A 21,871-nucleotide genomic window follows, 5' to 3' on the forward strand; every position below is an offset into this window, starting at 1 on the left:
AACAAATCCATGTTTAACCCTCCTCTTGAGGGTCAAAAGGTTATCAGACACTTATTCTTCGCACGTCAGCGGAAAGTACATTGCATGGTCCTTTCAATAAAGTGATAGAAATGGTAGGTCAGCGCTAAAACAAAAAAGTTTTGCACCCGGTCAGTTAGACCATGTCCTCAGAAAATGTTTGATATCTGACCTTTCCCCCACTGTCCTTTGACCTGTGACCTCCAATTTCGCACTGGTGATGGGTTTCCTCCCCATCACACTATACACCGAATATTAAGAGCGTAGGTCAAGCCGTTGAGATTTGTGCCGCAATTCCGTATTTCCTCCTTTACCTTAAGTTAAGGGGGAAATATTCCCCCTCCATTGACACATCTTGACCTTTGACCCTTGACTCCCCAACTTCAACATCCCGAGTTATTTTCGCGATTCCCCCCCCTCCCAATGTCTTGAATATCAAGACCATACGTCGAGCGGTTAAGAATTGTGCCCGACTGTTGACGGGCGCACGGACGGACGCACGCACAGACAATCATGCGATTCTACAAGCTGCATCCGACTTCGTCAGCTGACCTAAACACTATCATCATCACTTTAACTCCGACCATAACCATAATCAAACCTGCTATCATTAAAGATTAGGGTCCTAATGTAGACTTGACCTAGCAGCAATTGCTAGAGCCTACGCAGGTCAATCCTAAAATCAGATGCCTGTATATCCATAGTGGCTAAACGTTAGGTTAGGGTTAAAGCGTGTATATTGCGAGAATTTTCCAGTATTTTCCCCACTTTCATGATACCTACCGTTATTGCTTGAGTAACAGCAATTGTCTAGAGTAACGATAAAATGTCTTAGAACCTTCGTATTCACCAAATCCAATGAAATCATGCACGATTACAATTTTGCGTTCTGTTTCTGTTTACCGTTGCCATCACTCGGACTTTCTCGCGGTAGCGCGAGACATCTATCACGGTGCAGCAAATTAAGCAATGCATATATAGTCGCACTGCAGAAATCAGGTCAGCGTGTAAACACAGACGTTCATACTATCGTAACAGGAGTGTAGTACTAATGCCACGTAAAGTCTGTTATTAGAGAAACTTGTGGATTGCCAGTCAGATAGTAACACGGGAATGACAATGACAGAAAGTGCTCTGAATTATTGACATAAAAATTACCATCAATAATATTTACCAAAAGGTTATCAGGTCATGTTATAACTTCGATGGGGGACACACTCCTGTTATTTGTAGACAGATTAGTTTATTGGCATTTATTGCTTTACTAGCGACTTTGTGACGGTTAACTTTTGAACCTCCTTGATCGTGAGACAATTTATCCACACTCTTAGAAATCTTTTATGCTAAAAGGTGATCGGCTCATGTGTTAACTCTAGTGAGAAACATACTCCTGTTATTTGTAGTCCGATTGGTTTAAATTATCGCAGTGGCTAGAGGTACGGTAGCCGTCGGTCGTTGAAGCCCCTTTTTGGCATTAGGGTTAGGGTTAGGGTTAGGATTAGGATTAGGGTTAGGGTTAGGGTTAGGGTTAGGGTTAGGGTTAGGATTAGGGTTAGGGTTAGGTTTAGGGTTATAGTTAGGGTTAGGGTTAGGGTTCTAGCTCATCTAAACTCTCAAATCGTGAATTTATTTCTCAAGGCGTTATTTCGAAATCTGGCGCCACCGCCGCCATCTTTGTCTCGTTAAGTATGAAAGCGAATGGACTCCCGTACCCGTAGCCTCGAGACATTAAGATACGGCTACCGTACCCGTAGCCACTGCCTTAAATTATTGGTCCAAATAATGATAATGTGATAACTAGTTGGTCGAGAATTTATAGCTAGCTAGCCAGGTTTCCCCCTATCACTGTATCAGCTGCCTTCTCTCCTAAGCATAGCTAAGCAACTAGTGAGTCACTTTAGGTCGCAGGTCGATGGATCCGGCAGCACAAAAGGTCAATTTATGGGACCCCGTGATGCAGACCGGATGACTCGCCTAGGCTAAGGCCAAGCAAACACCTCCTCAATCATCATGAGTCAATGTCTAGAGTGTAAAAACTGTAAACACAGCTTTATAATTACACGTTTAAACGAAATTACGGTCATCCAACAATTACAGAATTGGCACGCCTATAAAGCAGAAGAAACACTTTTCTAATAATTACACTATGGACTATTGTTACACATTCACAACATTGCAACGTAGATCAGTCGCCATTTTGGATCGCATTTTTGCAAATTGTTATCATGCCGCCACGGTTTTATAAATAATGCGATAAGGCTACATGTATAGCCACGCATTCCGTTTTATATAACGAACGCCGCAAATTACGCACTTACAGAGTTACACAAAGCGTGTTATTTTATAATAAAACTCACACTAAACTATTCGAAATCGCTTTCCGTCTTTCTCGACCAGTTCAATGTACGCTTGTAGACTTTCTGGAACATAGATGATCACACCGCGTCTTTTAGTTAATAGATCATCGCATTAATATATACAATTACCCATCTATGGACGTTTGATGGCACCGCCCTCTTTTGGCAATATATGACAAGAAACAAATACACATCATATTATCAGCATCCAGCAATCAACGAGCGATCAAAACGGAGAATGGAGAGTTTCTTGTACTGCTGCTGAGTTCGGTCACTGCATCTGTAGTTGTTAGAAGTTCTACATGCTTTATTACTGGTAAGTTTGTGTTAAAACGTTAATGGCATGTCTCAAATTTGAAAGTTGACCAGTTAATGAGTTCCAGTTAATGCAAACAATGGTCCTCATCCAGTTCCTATTGTTCTACGAGTACGAGTCAATTACAGTCACAGTGTGAGTGTCATTATAGAGTAACCCGACCAGGCTGTGTGACTAACGTCAATACACCTATATATACTATACAATACACCTATATATACGTCTATATATACCTACAATACACCTATATATACAGGGTATCTAACCCTAGCAATACCGTTTCTTGGAGCTAATTATAGAGATGGAGTGTCACAGATGCGTATCTTGTATCTTGGGGTCCCTCTCTTGTATTTCACAAGGCACTGATTCTCTCTTTGGAATGTGCGGGGAAATCCTGTAGATAAGGAAATTCTGTCTACAAGTTAGCATTAATTATTTTACTTTATCTAATTGATAATGCCTTTCTAACATATTCTAGTGCTGGTTTTAGTATTTTCGGTTCATCACTTTTTCAATCTACTACTCGTTCCCCTTTATTATAGGGGCCCTACCCTCTATAGAGGGTTCCGCGATTTGCACTAAAAATAGCAATATTACCTACAATCCTGTGCCGTCGGCCATCTCGGTTCCAAAAAGAGCGAACACGTGTTGCGTTAGACCGAATAATTCTGTCCCATATAACCTTTTTTATATTTTGGTGAGGTTATTGGGACAGAACGGGGTTCGTTGAAATTTCGTGAGATCGCATGCAAAATGCATGCGCTGCGAATGCGGTGTGTACGCCGCTATTGGCAAGCGGAAAAAAACCTACCGTTCCCTTCTACGTGGCTTTACCTTGCTACTGATATGTGTATACATTCACTTCAATCGTTATTCACTTCTTAAAAGATTGTTTTCAGAAATCCTGCTTCATTTAACTTTAGTAAATTACGTTCGCCATTTACAAACAATCAGACCAATCAGAGCGAGTCTATCAGCCCTCCTGCAGCGCCACAGATACAAGCGAGAACCAGGGGCTATTGTAACAGCCTCGTCTGATTGGTCTGATTGTTTGTAAATGGCGAACGTAATTTACTAAAGTTAAATGAAGCAGGATTTCTGAAAAACAATCTTTTAAGAAGTGAATAACGATTGAAGTGAATGTATACACATATCAGTAGCAAGGTAAAGCCACGTAGAAGGGAACGGTAGGTTTTTTTTCGCGCCAATAGCGGCGTACGGACCGCATTCGCAGCTCATGCATTTTGCATGCGATCTCACGAAATTTCAATGAACCCCGTTCTGTCCCAATAACCATCATCAAAATATAAAAAAGGTTATATGGGACAGAATTATTCGGTCTAGTGTTGCGTGTAATCTGCCGATCTGTACAATCAACCGATTTTACATTGGCTATAGTGTTATTATTGCAATAGATATTAGCAGTAAGTGGATCCCAATTTTGGAGACAGGTTTATCAGCTGGGGTTGTGTTAATTGCTAGTTCGATGAGATTGCGCAGGCCCGGTTTTGCAAGCAGGTTTACCATCGTGGGTTTTAGGTGCGAGTTCAATGATGCTGATGCCACACAGTCGCCAGATTCGTAGATTGAGCAGATCGGAAGATTGCACGCAACACATATGTTCATAGACTTGAGTTTGTTTACATCGTGAGAGTTCAGAAATTTCACCGATGTTACTGCATCTACTCTAGCTATCAAACGCTACTTTTTATAATAGCTAGTGTATGCACGTTTGTCGACTGTCTGTAGTGTACGTAGTATGGATAAGTACTTTGATTCACTAGACAACGTAGCCAAAGCACGCTATCTCGAGAAAATTGCGTGCATTGGGAATCGAGACCAGGGGCGGATCCAGAGGGGGGGTCGAGGGGGTCCGGACCCCCCCCTTTTTACCACAAAAAAAGGAAAAAAAAGCATACACACGCATGCACGCACGCACGCACGCACGCGCACACACACACACACACTTCTCTTATATTGTCTCTATAAAAAAATCTTGTTTAGCGTTAGTTTTTCTGATAAAGATTTACTTATATATATGAAAATTCGTTATAAAAACCTAGAAATGGGCAAAGAGGGGTCTGCAGGCGTCCAGGGGACCGGATCTGATACCGAAATTTTTGCATTCTAGACATCAAAATTACTGCTCAGATGCTCTCAGAATGCACCAATTTAAAAAAAAAATTGGGGGGGAGGTCCCCTCGGTGGGAACATTTAAGTGGTCTTCGGGTGTATTGCAATAACATTAACTTTTTATAACATATTCTATCTCTTATTGGTATTATTAAGTGCGTGACATTGACGTTAACATTCGTGATGGCGATGTTGTCCACGCCACAATGTGTCTACAGTGACACGTATGTTAGCTCGGGAATTGCTGGTATCGCTCATCAATAGAGAATAGATACCATATGCAGCCCTTCATGAATACGTTTAGCTCTGATACTATCAGGAGTCTATCAATATCTTGATATCAATATATTGATAGACTCCTGATACTATAATCCCTCGTTTCCACTACCACAGGCCGAGTGGCCACTTGCCTGAGTGAGTATGGCAGTGCCAGTAGCAACTAGGGCTAGAATTAATACGTTGTACAGAAAATCCGCTGAAAATGCACCATGTACTAATACTACTAGTACTACCTAGGTTTGCCATCAGCTAGCACATAGTCCCCTGGCCCTGGTTACAATTTTACCTTTTGAAACAGACATATTTGATGAGTTTTCTCATTTTCAGAAGAAACGGGAAACGGGTGTCTGAAAGTGGAATTTGGATCAAGCTTGGTCGTGGGTTTCGTCTATTGTAACGATGAACGACAGAGAACCACCAGGCAGCATCTGGCAGACCGTGTATCTAGTCGGCAAGGTCTGCCTGAGGTTTGTTTACGTCCTGCTGAACAACCTCTACTGCATCCCAACGTATTTATTATGGATGATTCTGCTGCTTCCATTGAAAAAGGTGAAACCGCAGACGTACTGGATGCTGGAGGGACTATTGTTTCGTTGGCTTCTGCTCATGGTGTCCATGTGGATCCAAACCAACGGCTACAAAAGTAAGTCAAGTTTCCCAGTTTACATCTGGATCTGCTGGTCACAGTCTGTCAACCATTTGGCTGTGTAGTAGCCACATGTCAAAATGATAAACGGAATATATAGTGGAAACAATAATTGGGGGCAGCAACGTTCTACCGCGGGTAGTGCAATTGAATTCGGGCAAAAAGATCTGAGGGTGGTCGTGATAGAGTTCTGCTATGCTCGATGCTGAACTTCATCCATGAGCTAGACACTTCATCCCGATTCACTTCAATTGCCACCGATCGGTTTAGAGTGCGGGACAGACTGAGGTTAACAACCTCACCTGCGTAACAACAAGTATTTTTGCTGGACAAAGCCTGTTACATAATCCAAAGAAACTCAGTTGTAGAGGCCTCTATGCTCTATGAATAGAGTAAATGGGACAATTAAAAAATGATGGAAAACTTCTGTTTGATATGAATAAGTGTTTGAACTTGGGTGGGTACTATAAAGCAACACTTTGCTTATCCTGTAGCACTACAAGTTACAACACCTGCGGCTGTTATGTGATTTCCAGAAATACATTATAGCCATGCTGTAAGATTATTCTGTGCAATAGTTAAGCAATGCAAAATTGCAACTGAGCAGAGAAGTAGCCGTTTAAAAAAAATATAATTTATACTTTCAGTCGTGGAGGTTGGAGAAGACATTTCGTCCTGCTATAACCAGGAGTGCATGGTCATGGTGAATCATCAGTCGTCGTCGGACGTGCCCATGCTCTTTGCATGCTTGTCGGAGAAAGCGGGTGGAAAGCTAGTTGAGGATATGATGTGGTTAATGGACAAGTTGTTTATGTGGACCAACTTTGGTGTTGTATCTCTCATCCACGGAGACTTCTTTATACAGCAGGTTAGAAGTATTTTAGCTCTGAGCTTGTGTGTTCATATATATATACATATTATTTAACAATATTAACAAATATGCACCACCAAGTTTGCCTAATTGCTATAGCTGATACATGTGATAATTTTGACTAATTTAAGTAAATGACTTTTCTGCATATGCACGTAATATTCATTGTGCAGTAGACTTCAGGTTAGGGACCCGAGTAAATTGTGTAAATCTGTGGAGAAATTATCGGTTAAAAAACGTAGTATGTTCTCCCTAATGTTTATGCTTTATCAAACACTGTCACAGGGAAAGCATGGACGAGAGAATCAGCTTCAGTTGCTAGAGAAGCATTTAAATGATGTGTATCTTCCCCAAGGAAGGAAGTGGCTGGTCCTTTTCCCAGAGGGAGGATTTCTAAACAAACGACGAGAGAGAAGTCAGATGTATGTTCCTAAAATAGCGAGGCTATGATCTCTAAAAAAATCTGTCCACCTTTAAATACCGTATCAATGTAATTCTTTATTTATTTTCTTCAGATGATCAATACAAGTCATGTCTTCTAATTAGTTCATATGTTTTGCATCTAAATTTGTCACATTACATCTGTTAGTCATTCTTGCTCAAAGAATCGTAGTTTTGCTTTGCAACTTTGGATGCCGCGCAATGCATGTTCATTATATCCTATCAAAACAGGTTTGCCAAGAAGAATAACCTACCACACTTGGAGTTGGTTGCTCTTCCTCGTGTCGGAGCAATGGCTACAATACTAGACAAACTGGCACCAAGGAAGACAACGGAAAACCATGCCGTGCTGAAATCAACGGAAATGAATGCGGTTCCAGGTGAACTATGTGTTTATAAATTCTCAATCGTCTGTTGTAATGTGATAAATTTTTCATAAATTCATGCCATATCATCGTTAGCTCACTGCTGCTTTGTTATAAATAAGTTTAATAAGTTTATAATTGCACATAATCCGTGATCAAGTCATTCTTCCGTATTATTCATGGATCTGACTATTCGATACCTATTGGATGTCCACTTGAGATTATTCACTATTTCACTGTTATTATGTTTGTGTTATTATAGGTTATTATTCATATTTGTGTGTGCATGTCGTCGTCTGCATGTGTGCGTGTCATCGTATGTGTGTGCGCGTGTCATCGCGTGCATGCGTGCGTGTCATCGTATGTGTGTGCGCGTGTAATCGCGTGCATGCGTGCGTGTCATCATATGCGTGATTGTCATCACATGCGTGCGCACGTGTTGCAGAGAACAAGCGTATGAAGTGGCTGGTCGACATCACGGTTGGTTACTCCAACCCGCAGCAGCCCCTCGATCTGCTGAACGTCTGCCTAGGCATCCAGCCGCCGTGCACGACGACGATGTACTACCGACGTTTCCCCGTAGATGACATACCTCGCGAGATGCACGCGCTCACAGAGTGGATGTACGACAGGTGCGTGCATGGGTGCGACCGTCTGTTTTTAGCTCATCTGACATAGTCAGATGCAGCTTGTAGAATCGCATGATCGTCCGTGCGTCCGTCCGTGCGTCGTGGTCCGTCCGTGCGTCCGTCAACAGTTGGGCACAAACTTTACCGCTCGACGTACGGTCACGATATTCGGGACGTGGGGGGTAATCCGAAAACGAGTTGGGATGTCGAAGCTGGGGGTCAAAGGTCAAAGGTCAAGAGGTGTAAAAGAAGGGGGAACATTCACTCCTTAACTTAAGGTATAGGGAGGAAATACAGAATTGCGGCACAAATCTAAACGGCTCGACCTAGGCTCGTGATAGTCGGTGTATAGCATCATGGTAGGAAAAGCCATCACTGTGCCGAAATTGGAGGTCACAGGTCAAAGGTCAATGGCACAGGGCAGATTTTAGACATTTTCTGAGGACATGGTCTGACGGAGCGATTGAAAAACTTTTTTGTTTCAGCGGTGACCTAGCATTTTTATGGCATTATTGAAAGGACCATGAAATCTACTTTCTGCTGACATGCGAAGAGTAAGTGTCAGATAACCTTTTGACCTTCAAGAGGAGGGTTAAACATGGATTTTTGACTGTCTGTTAGAAAGAATTTGACTGCCGGGTTTGCTAGTAGAATCTATACATGCCTGGATGTATGAGGCTACAATGTCACAGTGAAATTTCAAAGCTAAATTTGGTTAAAGAAGGTTTATGCTCCTTAAATCGTATAATTTCTATGGCATTCTGTACTGTCAGTATGTTACATGTGTACGTATGGCACTCGCCAGTGGCTACTGCCAGTGCATGTGTTTGGTGTTACTGTGGAGTTTTTGCTGCGTTAATTGGTTACAGGTGGCAGCTCTCTATTGCAGCCTGTAGGCTTGCGTAGGTAAATGGATGAGTGCTTACCTATTCTGTCTTGCAGATAGTTGTTGCTACTACGTATGATGGGAGCTTCCATCTTTAATCTGAAGACACTTAAACGTACGCGCATCCATCTCGTGGCAACTTTCATAACGATCCCAACGAACATTCTTTTTGAGAAGGTTCCTAATACCATCCCTGTGCATTCCACTGTTTCGGCGTGTATGTGAACACATTTGGGACTAACAGGGTTTACTAGAATCCCACCACTCCACACAGAGTCACCGCAGTAGACGTTAGATGAGCGCTGTCGCTCTGCGGCACTTGTTTGAGCTTGGTGTGCTCACAAATCGCCATCAGCTAGGGAATATCGCCGAGGTTCAGTCACTCTCCGAACGTATACTATAGTATTTCTATTTACATCATCGTCAACAAGGCTGCTAATAGTAAAACGAGGCATTACTGAGCAGTGGTCTCATGCGTATTTAACCCTGCGGTGGCCATCTTGCCACAGGGGCTCATTCGTGCGCTGAGACGTTTCGCATTCCTTCGTAGGTTCGTCGAGAAGGAGAAACTGCTGAGTCACTTCTACAAGATGGGCGTGTTCCCTAGCAACCCGTCACCGCGCTGCCGCCTCATGGACACGCCGCGCACGATCCGCTACAGCTACCGGCACCTCATCGCGATACACGCGTTCTTCGCTTGCTCCACCTACGTTCACTACTGCGCGATCGCGTGCCTGTGCCGCTACGTCGCCACACACGTGCACTCCTGAGGCGCGGACGCCCGCCCGCGGCCGGCGCACCCTGGCGGCGGGCACGTCGCACCCCGTGAACCGTCTTTCGGTGTTTTCCGGTGTTCCTGAATACTGGTCTGACCGACGGCAGGCTCGATGGGCGAGCATTGGTCCACACGTGCACGTGCGAGTTGCGGTTACGACGATGCCCCCAGTTCACGACACGTTTCACGATTTCGGGCCACGATGCAATGCGCGCCGATACGTATCGCGGTGTTTCACGATACGATACTAAAACAGTCACGATGTGCGACGAGTGGCCGCTCTTGCTGAAATACGTAACGATAACAATCGTCTAGCTAAATGCGGCAACTGTGCACGCGTGTTATGTGCGCGCCTTTCGGGAAACGTCGTTTAATTTCGGGGAAAATAGAATAAGAATCTATGAGGCACATAGTGATTAGATAGTGAATATGGCATCATCAAATTAGCGTGCTCCTTTTACCACATGAAAACATGCACAGCACACCCGCCTCAGATTTTTACAGCCTAACGACGGCATCGAGTGGTCACATAACTTGAATTTTTTGGCTTATTCCGGCATATCGATACTCATGTGAAGCTCTATCATGAATCGTACTGTGGACATCGTGTCGTGATTAATCGTGGCTTGACTAGTGCACGTGTGTGAGCAGACTGATGTTCACAGCAAGTTCTGGCCTGGTGCACCCGCGTGGTGTGCGCGCGTGTGCAATCATGTAGAACATAGCTCTCTTGTGGCTTTTTTGTTTCTAATCCAAGGTCATAAGGTACCACATCGAAGATAAATGGTGTCATTGGACACTTTCGATATTTAGGGTAGAGTATGTAGAATAATGAAAACATTAGAGCGGCATAGCATGTCAAAACGCCCACCTACACTGGCTTCTGTTTGGGTTAAACTAATATTTTGTATTAAGTATACCGGGAGAACTATGTGCTTTGCACTGTGCGTGCATATATCTATTGTCGTGCTTTATTTCTGAGAATAATGGAGCAGAATGTGGCAATAATTAATTCTGAATGGAAGGTCATGTATGGTACATAATACTGTTCTTCTGTTGATCTCCTGAACTGCCTATGCACAAGCGATGGTAGTTATTTAATTGTCGCGTTTGTTAAGTCAAATCATTTTAGTCATATTTTAGTAGTTATATTTTTAAGTATCGCATGCTAACAGCTGCTCTACTGTTGTTGTTTATTTTCTCGAGTGCAGGGCTGAATTTTAAAGTTTGTTGTATGTATAAAATTTCTGATGTTTTTCTAATTTTAGCATACAAGCTATTTAAGAAGTAACCACTCGTGTTGAGATTAAGTTTCGTGTTGGGTAGTTATTTACTATGATGATATATTTCCCTATTGGGAGTTGTAACGACTAAGTCATAATGAGCCCTATGATAATATATACATCAGATAATTGTTAAGTCGCATCCTCCTTATTCAGAGATGTTAGGCGATGAAAGATACCTCTTCTGCCCAACTTGCCTCTTTCTCTCCCTTCTCTTCTTTTTTCCCCTTCTGCTTCCCTCGGCAGCACGTCTGCGGGTTTCTTGAGTTGTGTCCCTAGTTGATATATGACAGATAGTAATGCTGTACGTTAAAATGTGACTGAATCCCTAGATTATATGGAAATACAATGTATTTTAAGGTGCCAGTGTCCCTAGGTGATATAGGACGGCCCTTAGTGCTGACAGTACCCGTGTGTTATTCTTCATCATATATAACACATGCGTTAATTAATGCTGTAAAGTTCTTCATACGTTATCACTAGACCGTGTATGCCAGAAGTATTTATCGCTCAATGTCTCCTTATGTAGTGTACTGACCACATAACCGTTTTACAAGCTTCCAAAGTGGTTGCAGACTTTTATTTTCGAGTAGTTATTGACTGTGCACGCTCTCTAACTGTTGCCACAGCGTGTGTTGAACGCTGCTTACCGTACAGATCACGTATTAGATTAGTAATATTCCATGCTATCTGCATGAACATTTTAACTGGCATGTCAATCATAGACATTTTTTATGCATCACCATAGTCAAACATGGCCTAAATTTATTTGTATTCATTCGATTATGCTGTTATACCGTACCTGCATTAAAATTGCAGTTTTATTATTATTAGCATGGAGTCAGCAAGTGGTGCTTGATAAAAATTCTCAACCTCATTAAACCTGTACTCTGCAACCATGAATGTATCTATACTCTATAGTATAGATATGTTCATGTTATAACGTTCTGATAGTATTGTGCATTTGCACGAATTATGAGCCGTAGCCAATGTTTGTTAGTAATTAATTTTAAGAGAAATAAGATTCTCAAGCTAACTAGGCAAGTGCTACAAATGTAAAGGAGGCTCAGAAATATTGTGTGTGATAATAATTCGATATATCGTTTGGCAAGATGTGATCAGGAGTCTATCAATAAGATGATCACTATTGATAGACTCCTGATGTGATTGTATATTTGGTCGGATAGTAATATATTTATTGTAGTTAGGCGTTGTTGTTGAACAGGTGTCGTGGATCCTGAACGTGGTTGTTATGTGATATTTCCATCCGAGTAATCTTGTTTAGTTGATAAATGTCGACCAGTGTAATGTGAGACATGTAGTGTGTCCGCGTTGAGTTATGTTGATCTACCAACCAATACCGATACCTTTTATTTGAATTAGGAAACCTGGATTGTCCGTTTATAGCATTCTCCTGCCAAACAATGACATGCACAAGTATTACCGATTGAGTTGCTGCTGCCCCACCACACCCTCTCTCTATTACTACCATTTAGCTTCTTCAGTGCATATATATATATACAGAGATGCCAACCACTACGATTTATCCGTATTTTATACGAATTTCGTTTGCATTTTGACCTCTACGACCAATTTGCATACAACTAGGATTTTTATTACGATCGAAAAAATTAATTTTTATGATATTTCAAATGTTTTGTTTCAGTGTTACATTGATATAACATGATTAAAAATAACTACATGTATTTAGCAGCAAATATCAGTGTGAACTTATTATCATTTTGGGTCCCCGAATGCAGGAAATTGCATCTCGGAATCAAGAGAGCAATTTCCGGGGGGCATGCCCCGAAACCACTAATACCCCATTCACACCAGGGCCCCGATCTCACTACGCTCGTACTACGCTCTAAGAGCGTCGTGGAAACGTGTAGAACGCAGTATGAACGTATATAGACGTACTGCGATCGCGATCGAGCGCGGTGCAGTCACCATGAGCGTGGAGAGCGTGGCCAAACTTTGAACATGTTCAAAACAATCGTGGTGCGAGCTTGGCGGAAAGACAGCGCAGTGCGGGCGTATTAGAGACGTGGAAGGCGTAGTACCCACGTAACTCGAGCATAGTACGAACTTAATGATCGTATCGCAAGCGTGTCGGGTGCATGAAAATTGTCGCCCCGTTCTCAGCACGATGTCAATACGTTTTCATCACGCTGTTACTACGTCCATGGAGATGTCTCTGCGACCTGACCACGCTCTCGCTATGACCATGGTGCGTCTCTAGCAAGCTCGACCCGTTCGTACTACGATTGTACTACGCCCAACACACGCTTAGACCACGCCGTTGTGGCGTTCGCATTACGTGTTAGTTGCCTCAATACCACGCTCAGATCACGTCCTGCAAACTTGGGGTATAAATTGGGGTGCTACCCTGGCCACCCCACCAGTTCAGTGTCCACTATGGATGAGGCAACACTATTCCATGCCATGTTTCTCGTAGAAGGACAACTCGAATTACTTGATTGCCAAGCCCTCATCATGCTGAGGAGGATGAGGAGGAGAAATAGAAGTCTTTTGGCGGCATAGTTGTAGCATACTATTATACTATTATGGGTATAAAATCAGTAGAAAATAATCTTGATGTGAACAGCACGGCAGAACGAATGATGATGTCTAGAACGCGGCGCGTCATATATCCATAGATACTAACCCAAGGGTTAGTATCTATGATATATCTATATGGTCGTTGCCAGCGCAGTCGGCGCCTGACTAGAGTGTGATTGGTGCGCAGTTGAGGCGCGGTGAGCGTTGCTTGGGCGCAGTGCAAGCGTCGTTCGAACGCAATGCGATCTGATTGGTCGCAATAAAGACGCAGTGAGCGCAGTGCAAGCGTGATGCGGGCGTGGTGAAAGCTTGTTGAGCGCAATGAGATCGGGGTAAAGACGCACTTAGATCGTAGTATCGACGTAATTAGATCGTGGTATCGGCGCTGGGCCCGGCTGGGGCCCAATTGGCCACGCTCTCAACCACGCTCACCACGCTCGGGCAAATTTTTGGAGCGTGGGGCGATCGTTATGAGCGTAGCTCTGGTGTGAATGGGCCTTAACATACTTTGGTCAGTGCGTGACCCTCGGACTACAGATTTCAGATATCCTCACTACAGTTTGCTCAGAAAAGGGTTGGCATCTCTGTATATATATATATCAAGAGTGGATAATAGAGATTTTGTGGATTAAGTGGATAATAGTGGATAATATAGATCTCTATTATCCACTCTTGATATATATATATATATAGTTGCCCCCCTTTAGGAAAATAAGTTCAGTGAATTCTCACCAGCATGAATTGAATCTGCCCTGATTGAGGGGATAGTCAATTCTGGGTTTATTATAGCAACTCGATTGAAACTAATGAAACGTAAACAATGAGATCGTAAACTTTCACACGTCTATTTCAAGTTAGTTTCACGTACTCATTATTAATGCGCAGTTCCGTCGTGCATGAATAAGTCGTGAAGGTGTGTTTAACATAAGAAGGAAAATTTGTATGTTTTTGCAGAGCAGCCTGGATTCGCACCAGCAGTGTGCAAATGGGCATTTTCTTCTGTTATTAACCAAAATAAAACCGTCGTGCAATAATACCAGTTATTTTCCACGTCTTGCATGGATGATGGTCTGAAGAGGAAACCTATACTGCCAATAAGGATTTATCTACTATCTTCAATACTAGATACATTCCTGGCACTAGGGAGACGTGGAATGTAAGGTGAACGCTCAGTTAGTAGTTTAAGATGTTCTGTCATAGATATATTACAGCATTCTGCTGGAAATCGTAGAGAATATCCTTCTCAACGATCTGTACTTGTAACTAGTCTTCTCTAGTGTGTTTTGAAGTGATGCTTGTTACATGTTACAACATATGTTGATTATTTTCAAGTTCCTCGTCTGAATAATAGTAATGTATATTATCGGGAGTGAATAAAAACAAATTGTGTTTTTATTCGCTCCCGATGTTCTGATGTTATCGTAGATTGCTGTCTTCCTTGAAGACATAGTGTCGGGTGAACGTAGTTGCAGAATTTCTCTTTAAAAATGTGAATGAATCTAGTTGCTCTCTGTACGTGAGTTTCGCCGCTAGCTAAGAATAAACATTGATGAGTCTTGCGTTAACGTAACCGAGGAGAAATGTTATGTAGTGCGATTCACTCTCCGTTTGTGACATTGTATTTTGAAAGTCATTAGAAAATAATGTTTTTGGTCTTCGCTCTTATTTCGTGCCGAAGGAAGAGGAGTTAATTAACAATAATCTCTAGCAAAAGGCGTGTATTCAATGTGAAGAGTCAAGATTCCAAAAGAAATGTCTCAAAATCAAATAAGGAAAGGATAATAAAATTGCCTAATAAAACAGCACTATGTGTACTTTGTGTATTTCATTTATTTGCGTAAATTGTGTTCTGGCTGCTAACCAGAGATGGTGACTATGGGTATTGGCAATAATTGAATCCGTGCCACGACTGCACAGACGACATATAGATTACTGCAATATTTATTGTCAACTAAATGAAGGTGAGTGGAAACAAGTAATGTATGCATGTGGTTACAAGTGTTGAGCATGACTAGCTTATCAACAGCAACCGAATCACCGAAAATAGTTCTCTATTATGGACTCTTGGTATCATAAAGAGAGAAATCGTGTACAATTAAAAACATACCCTGTGATTCCTTTGGGTTTTTTGTATTTCTCATTTAATTTTTGTGAAATTAGTAGATTGATGACAAGTTATGGTATTCATATTTGCTATGAACGCATATTGCTCGACTTGAAAGGTGCAGTTTAGTGTACTATATTATATGCAACGAAAGCAGCCAGCACTCGTTACATTTTAACACTATTGCCTGAATACTCCAGCGTCTGAAGAAAATGTGAAAAGTTTCTTCATTTCTTTTTCATATTTTTAAATATATTTGCTAAACTAACATGCTGTATCAGCAAATTGCAACACTGCAGTCAGCGGTGAATGCCAGTAATAACATGGAGAGAAACGGTGACAAGAGCATTAATGCAAAAAAAAGTTCGCTTTAATTTACAAAAAACCTCTTCACAGAGTCGCCACCGTGCATCCGTGTTCACAATGCCACACCAATCAGCACTGCATTTTGCTCTTCATTCTCTTCTCCTCATCACTGAACTTTATTATGTCGAATGGCAGGCAACTGTTCATTGCATTCACGGCACACCATTCAGCACCGTTTTCATCTACACACGTTTGATTCAGCTTGTGACGAACGTCCAACACTACAGTACTGTTGCCATTTTACATCTTAGTACCCACTCCTTTCCTCGTACTCTGTCGAACAAGCTAAACGTCATACAGCACCGTTTATCTTCAACACTTTTCATAGACTTCCTCGTGTTGAACGATACGTACGTTCTTATACGTATACATATCGTATACATTATACAGGACCGTAGCACACTTCACCCCCGCGTGCAAAGCCAAGTGCAGTTTACGTCGTGGGCAACTGACCATGGGCAGTTCACCGCTGTTACTCCCCCCAACCCTGCTAGCTACGGCCCTGCAATGTGATATATCACACACAAACACACACACACCTCACACCTTGTTGAGCTTCGTTACAATGAGGATGCGTAGCGTCTGGTCGAACGCCGTGCAGGCGGCGAGGCCTGGCTTGTCGACGCACCAGTCGAAGGCTGAGATCGGCTGGGTGGTGAGCGCGGTGTTCTGCAGCTGAGTGACGCTGCCGACGACGCCCACCTCCTCCTCCTCGCCCTCCTGCTTCTCCACCCTGCTCGCTGGATACGAACTGAAAGAGAGTGTGCGGCGGAGAACCGCCACCGGTCAGTTATCGCGCGTTTATCATGATCGCGGCACAACCTGTGACCTGCTGGACCCTCGTGAGAGCTACCTAGTTTACTAGTAATTAGTTATTCTGCCGAACGTAACTGAAATGCACTCAAAACCCCTTGAATTGAAAATCGGCATATTTAGAACCTCATTACTAGAAGACACCTAGTTTACTAGTAATCAGTTACATTGGCGAACGCAATTAAAATGCACACGAAAATCCCCTTGAATTGAAAATCAGCATTACAGAATCATTTTGTCTTTGTAATGTAACCTGTGGCTATCGTGAAAATCATCCAGCTGAACAAAATTGAATTGTCCGTTAAAAATCCTACCGATTGGAAAACCTTGACTCAACTATTTCTGCTTCGCCACAAAACCGCTAACTTACTCAATACGTGAAAATGGTTCCGATTCGTTTTCATTTGTTAGATATTTGAAGATATTCAACGTGGGCACTTGACTGCTGTTACTGTACTGTGTGTGTGTGCGGGTACGCACGTGCGTGCGTGCGTGGGAAGCCATCCAGAACAATAAAGGTGTAGTTACTCTTCCAGATTTTATTCCCCACACACACGACAGGCACATCTGCGTCGCTTGGTCTTACAATATCCTCTCGTCGTTCACACGTGTACCAGTGACGTAGGGGTTTCTTTTCCATAGTGGATCCGATCTAGCAACTTACTATTTCCAGAGGCAAATACTGCCGTTTCCTCCCGTTGTCATGAAGATGTCTCTATTCTGTGGTAGATGGCGCACGGACCAGACCGTGCTTGAGTGAGCCTGGAAGATTGTACATTTCATGGGTTTGAATATAGAAGGTAGGTTTAAACACAAAATATATTTGTGGCATTGTGTTTCTCGTCACGGTTGCAGTTAAACAAGACTATGGATCTTCAGGTGTGACGCAGATTGTCACAGGAATTGAAAGTAATTGTAAGTCGTTGTAATAGTAGTGTCCATCTACAATTATCATTGTAGATGGTACATACTAAATCTAATTAATTATTAATATTTAACAGAATCAAATATTGATTCATCTTAGGCAACTAACATGATGAGTTAGGAATGTAGAAAATGCTTGTATGTGTCTAGTGTCTACCTTTTCTTCAAGTGATGTAAATCCTTTCTTTGAATGTTGTGTACGCATATCATAGACGTGGAATTTCGACTCTAGCGTTGTCACCACCAATTTGTTCATATTGATGTCCTTTCTGTCAAACTCCAGGCCACAAATCTGAAAGGATTAGTTTAGCAAGAAACAGCTTACCCACAAGCTTATATTCATCTAGTTATCTATCATCAAAGAATCTCTGAAAGAAGATCTGAAGTTTCAAGATTCTTATCAATTATATAGTCAAACATAACTAAAAGACTGGGCAGTAACATTTCAAATATGTCCTGAATTGCCAAAAACAAAGCTAAAAATACTATGCAAATAAATCACAGAGCATGTTACGTGTGCATCTGTACATGCATGGTGTGTGTGCATGCATGAGAGATGGAGACAAAGAGAGATTGACAGACATTCAAAGAAAGAGAGAGAGGGAGAGAGAGACAGAGGAGGAGATATAAACAGCTATTTAGTAGCACATACTCCGTTCTTAATATTTGTCTCCCATCTCAACGACATTGAGCGTAGATCAAAAAGTTTCAAGTCTCCATTATCATAGCCTGCAGCAACGCATCTGTCTTGGTGGTTATAGGCATGACCTGCAAAAACATATTTAATTCAAAATAAAAATTCCACTCACCTGCTTAGCTACAGATCATTACACCGGACACCACAATTTAATCAATACTTATTACTAGGTCGATGCTCTCAAGCCCTTATAATTTTCCATTCCTCGCACATTTTTGTAGAATTAAATTATATTTGGACGTATTCGATTTTAATAATCTTCAATAATTGTGACTATGGGCCTTGACCACTGATCCCTTTCACCAACATTTGAGTTTGTTCACATTCTCATTTCCTGCCTAATAGTTAAATCTGATGAAAGTACGCACGGACATCGCTGAAATAAGCCTCTGAAGGTATAATATTCGTATTTTACCAAAAGTGACTGCCCAGCAATCTCTCCTCGCCTCTCCCTCCGCAGGCGCAATCTCCACTACTGGCTTGCCTTTCAACCGGGTATCCCACACTTTGACTGCACCTAGAATGAACACACATATAATGCAACGTGCTACATTATTTGCTTAATTTCCATTAAATATTATTTTAGTATTGATAGATGAATCGCCTATTTGTTAAATGAGCCGCAGATGCGTTGGGTATCTGGGTCTTTTGTACGTTTAAGTAACGTTTCAGTCGTGGTGGTGAACCTTTTGTTAGTTGCATATATGCAATGGCAGTTCTACACTCATTTCGACTTTGATTTGATACTCCAATCCTTGGTTGATAAATGTGTGCCGGAACTCCTGTTTTATGGATGCATTGTGACCTAACTAACCCTAACTTTAAAAATAGATGATTGTGTAATTTATTTTTGTTGTTATTAATTGTTGTAATTAATCATTAAATATTGCAAATTAATTGAGAAAATAGTTAATGGATAAAGCATAGAAAAATACAGAAACATGGTATATAATAAAATCGATGGGATTCGGTCCAACGACCTTTAGCCGTGCGTTGTGTGTACCGTGCGGCTATCAGGCTTATTGGGTTTCTAGATTATGGACTGTGCATTGAATTGAAAACTGTGACGTCATTGAGGCAGTTCGGAATCCATGTTCAACCCTCCTCTTGAGGCTGTCATGAAGGTTATCGACATTATCTGTCGCCGGTCAGTGGAAGCACATTTCATGGTCTTTCTAATGTGATTAAAATGGTGTCAGCGTCAGTTGCTGAAACAAAAGTTTTCACTAGCTGTCCATTAGGCATGTCCTCAGAAGATGTCTGATATCTGGCCTTTCCCCACTACCCTTTGAGCTGTGACCTCGCATTTTCGCACTCGGTGAGGGGTTTCTGGCCATAACATATACACGAATATTAGAGCATTGTCAGCGTTCAATTTGCTGCGGCATTCGTATTTCTCTATACTTGTTTATACCATAAGGGGAATATTCCCTCCGTCTGCTTACCTTTGACTTTTGACCTGACACCCAAATTTGTGTCCTGGGTCTTGTACGGTCCCCCCCGCGTCGCGCATATCAGGACCGTTACGTCGAGGGTTAATTGTGACTAATTGTTGGAGCATGACGCCGTCATTGATTTCAAGCTGCGTAGTATACTAAGATACACCATGCTATCCTGACATCCCCCATGATTCCCTATTTACCACATACTATTCCTTATTCCATACATGCTATACTTACTTCACACATGCTGTCCCTATATACCAACATGCCGTATCCTATATACACATGCTATCCTATATTACAATGCTATCCCTATTATACCCAATGCTATCCCTATGATACCACAGATGCTCTATCCTAGTATACCACACTGCTTCCTATATACCAATCTATCTTTACATCACAATGCTATCCTATATCAACATGTTCCTAATATACCAACATGCTGCCCTTATACCACACATGCTACTTCCTATTACCACACATGCTATCCCTATATACCACACATGCTATCCCTATATACCACACATGTATCCCTATTATACGAATGTATACCATACCACACATGTATCCTTATACACACATGCTTCCCTATTTACCACACTGCTATCCTCTTTACACAATGCGATCCGTATTTACCAAATGTTCATTACGTAAATAATAATAACACTTATCCTATATCCACACGGCTATCCTTTATACCAAATGCTATCCCTATATACCACACTGCTTATCTATATCCAACATTGCTATCCCTATATACCACACATGCTATCCCTATATACCACACATGCTATCCCTATATACCACACATGCTATCCCTATATACCACACATGCTATCCTTACATACACCTCACATGTTCACCGCATGACCACGTACCATCCCTGCTTCCTGTGACGATTTCAGGTGCGCCCTCACCAATGCCCAGGCCTGCCACACCGTCGATACTGTTGATTATTTCTTTGTGAGCTTGCACTGAATAAACTGGCACTTCGGTGTTTTCGAGATTCCTGAAATTATTGCAAGACAGTAATGTTCGATTTTAGGATATGTATGATATCCCTACAGAAAACTTACAAGGTGGGTGTCCCTACTGGCAGTGACAACCTAGTACCTGTTCCACTTAATGGTTAGATAAGTTCTAGGCTGAATTCGAGCAAGAAAGGGATTAGAAAAAAAGTATAACAACACTGCATGCTGTACAGGGGTGCACTTATATTGGATGAAATTGGATCAAATTAGGTGCAGTGTGTTACCAGCAATTTTCTGAGCAGTGCAATACAGGACATGCCCCTGTTAATGCTTATAGAATGTTTTAAGTAGCATACCAGACATTTAGTTTGCCTTCAAAGTCTCCTGTCGCAAGGCACCGCTGATGCAGCTGGCTGGCACCGAATGACCCGCATTTAATCGCTTTGCTTTTCTGAGACTGAAACAGAAAGTATTATTTCATTACGCGCATTGTTTTTTGCCGGTAATATTGATATTCAAAATTATTAACACATTCAATTATGTAAGTTGTAACGGGGGACTGCCACCCTGAGGCGGAGTAGTGCGTGACTGTGACACACGAGACGAGTCACGACTCGTGTCACGACACAACTTGTAATAACTTTGACTATACTAAGTTAATGAAAGATGAGGTACCTTACCTCATGTACCAGTGATACATCCCCTTTGTTCATTTCATAGACTTGCAGCGCCCCTGTCCCTTGTGGATGGGCTCCCATTACAACGAATTTGGCACTACATGGAATCCATTTAACATCATACAAAGTAAAATTCATAGACTTCTCTATATGCGAAATAACTTGCGGTTTATCCATGGCGCAAAATTTTTCGCGAAATGTGTCTTGAATTACTTTATGAATTGAGTAAACAAATATATGTACACACAGGTCACTGTGATATATAATTATAAATATAAATCATATCACACACGTTGACTGAGGTCGCTTTGGA

At 41.9% G+C, this 21,871-nt stretch overlaps 4 protein-coding genes across 5 annotated transcripts in view; 2 read left to right on the top strand and 2 right to left on the bottom strand.

Moving 5' to 3' along the window:
* Nucleotides 1–2,469, bottom strand: part of LOC106808796 (YTH domain-containing protein 1-like) — a 24,455-nt gene extending 21,986 nt beyond the window's left edge. The window contains exon 1 of the mRNA XM_014811649.1: nucleotides 2,376–2,469. The gene's annotated coding sequence lies outside the window, so the exon portion shown is untranslated. The remainder of the gene's footprint in view (nucleotides 1–2,375) is intronic.
* Nucleotides 2,470–2,532: 63 nt separating this feature from the next.
* On the top strand, nucleotides 2,533–12,652 carry LOC106808800 (acyl-CoA:lysophosphatidylglycerol acyltransferase 1-like). Of its 2 annotated transcripts, none has more exons than XM_014811652.1 (7): nucleotides 2,533–2,691; nucleotides 5,431–5,746; nucleotides 6,397–6,617; nucleotides 6,906–7,042; nucleotides 7,293–7,441; nucleotides 7,872–8,058; nucleotides 9,492–12,652. In XM_014811652.1, exons 2-7 carry the CDS (start codon nucleotides 5,503–5,505, stop codon nucleotides 9,709–9,711), a joined length of 1,158 nt encoding a protein of 385 aa, XP_014667138.1. In that variant the 5' UTR covers nucleotides 2,533–2,691; nucleotides 5,431–5,502; the 3' UTR covers nucleotides 9,712–12,652. The 2 variants fall into 2 exon arrangements, with proteins under 2 accessions (XP_014667138.1, XP_014667139.1); XM_014811653.1 differs by having other exon boundaries at nucleotides 5,434–5,746.
* A 1,975-nt stretch (nucleotides 12,653–14,627) lies between these two features.
* Nucleotides 14,628–21,871, top strand: part of LOC106808802 (actin-related protein 10-like) — a gene marked incomplete at its 5' end in the record, with an annotated part of 15,691 nt that continues 8,447 nt past the window's right edge. The window contains one exon of the mRNA XM_014811656.1: nucleotides 14,628–14,722. Within this exon, the coding sequence (XP_014667142.1) occupies nucleotides 14,628–14,722 (95 nt within the window). The remainder of the gene's footprint in view (nucleotides 14,723–21,871) is intronic.
* Nucleotides 16,017–21,863, bottom strand: LOC106808801 (WD repeat-containing protein 92-like). Its single transcript, XM_014811655.1, has 8 exons — nucleotides 21,562–21,863; nucleotides 21,238–21,338; nucleotides 20,789–20,919; nucleotides 18,881–18,982; nucleotides 18,421–18,536; nucleotides 17,926–18,060; nucleotides 17,509–17,606; nucleotides 16,017–16,782 (listed from the first exon to the last, which is right to left on the bottom strand). The coding sequence occupies exons 1-8, from the start codon at nucleotides 21,733–21,735 to the stop codon at nucleotides 16,572–16,574; spliced, it is 1,068 nt and encodes a 355-aa protein (XP_014667141.1). The 5' UTR covers nucleotides 21,736–21,863; the 3' UTR covers nucleotides 16,017–16,571.

The sequence above is a fragment of the Priapulus caudatus genome, unplaced genomic scaffold (genome assembly GCF_000485595.1).
Source record: "Priapulus caudatus unplaced genomic scaffold, Priapulus_caudatus-5.0.1 Scaffold305, whole genome shotgun sequence".
Classification (NCBI taxonomy): domain Eukaryota; kingdom Metazoa; phylum Priapulida; class Priapulimorpha; order Priapulimorphida; family Priapulidae; genus Priapulus; species Priapulus caudatus.